The 2,726-nt window shown below is 53.1% G+C and overlaps 1 protein-coding gene across 1 annotated transcript in view; it reads left to right on the top strand.

The window, feature by feature from the left end:
• LOC102775327 (multidrug and toxin extrusion protein 1) overlaps window positions 1-2,726 on the top strand; it is a 35,745-nt gene that overhangs the window by 20,183 nt on the left and 12,836 nt on the right. The window contains exon 11 of the mRNA XM_015558352.1: window positions 2,632-2,721. Coding sequence (XP_015413838.1) covers window positions 2,632-2,721 — 90 coding nt within the window. The remainder of the gene's footprint in view (window positions 1-2,631; window positions 2,722-2,726) is intronic.

The raw sequence follows: 2,726 nt of genomic DNA, 5'->3' as shown, positions 1-2,726 counted from the left end.
GGGTGGGGGTGGGGAGAGGTCTTACTGATGTATCCACTCCTGGGCTTCCATCCCCCAACATGGTCCATGTCTGAAAGATGTCACTTGATTGCCAGACTTGCCAAATAGTTGTCACAACATGAATGCCTTGAGGGCAAGCGTGTTCCCTTTCCCTTTCTTTTCTTTTATATATTTTATTGATTTTTTACAGAGAGGAAGGGAGAGGGATAGAGAGTTAGAAACATCCATGAGAGGGAAACATCGATCAGCTGACTCCCTCACACTCCCTACTGGGGATGTGCCCACACCAAGGTACATGCCCTTGACCGGAATGGAACCTGGGACTCTTCAGTCCACAGGCTGACACTCTAGCAGTGGGCAAACTTTTTGACTCGAGGGCCACAATGGGTTCTTAAACTGGACCGGAGGGCCGGAACAAAAGCATGGATGGAGTGTGTGTGTGAACTAATATAAATTCAAAGTAAACATCATTACATAAAAAGGTACGGTCTTTTTTTTTTTAGTTTTATTCATTTCAAACGGGCCGTAGTTTGCCCACGGCTGCTAGCCACTGAGCCAAACTGGTCAGGGCACCCTTCCCTTTCTTATTCGGCTGTCCTTTCTTTTCTCTCTCTCTCTCTCTCTCTCTCTCTCTCTCTCCTAAGCTCTAAGGGCCCTTCTTGTGCCTCTGTAGCTTGTTTCCTGAGCCCGCACTGCCCAGCTGACTCACTTCTCCCACGGTTCACTTCATCTACCCCTGTGACTTTCTAAATAAGCTTTCCCTTACAATTTGAGTTCCTTGACTCTGAATTCTTTCCCAGCCAAACTCAAGAACTGAGGTTCTTAGCCAAGGTAACCTCTGGTGCACGTAGCCATCACCAGATTTGTGCCATTGGTGGTATTAACTGGCTGCTTGGTGACAGCACTGTCTGCCCGGTTTCCCGCCATCAAGTCACACTCTTTGCATTGTGATGATAAAGAATTTGTTGGGAGACCCCTGTGTTTGCTCCCACTAGGGCTGGTCTCCCATTTCTTTTATCTACCTCGCTCTGTCCGTTTCTGTAGCCCTTCCTTTAGCGATCCTGATCCTAAGGCAAAATCCTTGTTTAAATGAGTGATAAATATTTTGCCTTAATTAATACTTAATTTCTCACATGATAAATTTATAGATAACACGTGCACCGGTGGGGTCCCTCGGCCTGGCCTGTGCCCCCTTGCAATCTGGGACCCCTCAGGGAATGTCGGAGAGTTGGTTTCAGCCTGAGCCCTGCAGGCCAAGCCGAGGGACCCCACCGGTGCATTAATCTGTGCACCAGGCCTCTAGTATGCATATAAGATCTTTGGTTAATCTCTTCCCGTCCTTCCTCCTCCTCCTTCCCTATGAGATTCATCAAACTGTTCCATGTTTCCATGCCTGTGTACTGAGCGTCTGCCCCCTGGTGGTCAGTTTGTGTCATAGAGACCATTCGACTGTTCAACCAGTCACTATGATGCACACTGACCACCAGGGGGCAGAGGCTCAACACAGGAGCTGCTCCCAAGCAGAAGCACTGCTCAGCTGACCAATGGGAGCCTCTCCCACAGACACTCCCCCTGTGTGCCCCTCCCCCATCGGGACCAGCGTCGGGACTGACTGGGCACAAGTCCGCAGCTGCTTCTCAGTCACGGATGCACTGTATTGCCCTAGGATGGGCACGGAAACCGCAGCGGAAGCCAGTGAGCCTACCGAGCGGCGGCAGGCTCAGCGGGGCTGGGATGAGCGGGAGCGGCACCTGGCCGGGCTCGGGCTCCTCCCTGGCCGCCTGCTACTTCGCACACTACTACAGCCCTCGGGGGATGTTGGACTGTCAGTTTCGGCCCAATCCCTGTAGGCCACGCCGAGGGACCCCACGGGTGCACGAATCTGTGCACCAGGCCTCTAGTATATAGATAGTAATGGCTACTTTTCCCTGAATAACTGCTATGTTTGAGGCACTGATCTAAGTAGTTAGCATGCATGGACTCATTTACTCCCGACATAACCCTAATGTGCAGGTCCTCTTATGAGGTCTCTTTCACAGGTAGCTGAGGTCTAGTGAGGGCAGGTAACCTGCCAGGTCACACAGCTCAGAGGTGCCTGGACTGGGATCTGCACCCGGGCAGTCTGGCTTCAGAATCCCTGTTCCTAACCACAGTCCACACCTCTTTCCTCTGTCTCCTTTGGCACCACCTCTGCTACTGGCTTGGGCTGGGTCTTTCCGTTTTCGTAAGTTCTTTTGATCCAACATTTGCAGGGGGAGGGGTCACCCTTTTAGGATTCCGTTTTCTAAACGTGCCCCCTTGAGGGTCTTTCAGAACAGACCTATTTGGGCTCCTGGCATCCGTCCTTCCACACCCAAGGGCGAAAGTGACGGTCAGCCCTCCCAGTGCCCAGGCTGGACTCTGCAGAAAGCCAGGCTGTGACAGGGATCACAGCCCAGGGTCCCAGGTCCCATGTTAGCCGGGCGGCTCCCAGGGAGACACAAACTACCCTTCTTATAGCTTTAGGACCAAGTTCTACCAAGGAGGCGTGAAGCTCACTTTGCCTAGTCCCTCTTCCCTGGAAGGTGCTGAGCAGGCTCAGGAGCGGGGGCAGAGCTGGTCCCTGCGCTCACTGTCCCCTTCTCCTTACAGATACCCACGGGCTTCAGCGTGGCCGCCAGTGTCCGGATTGGGAACGCGCTGGGCGCGGGAGACATCGTGCAGGCCCGGAGGTGCTCCGTGGTCTC

The sequence above is a fragment of the Myotis davidii genome, unplaced genomic scaffold (genome assembly GCF_000327345.1).
Source record: "Myotis davidii unplaced genomic scaffold, ASM32734v1 scaffold129, whole genome shotgun sequence".
NCBI lineage: Eukaryota > Metazoa > Chordata > Mammalia > Chiroptera > Vespertilionidae > Myotis > Myotis davidii.
Note: the sequence above shows the minus strand (reverse complement) of the source record. Positions and strands in the feature narration are given on the sequence as shown.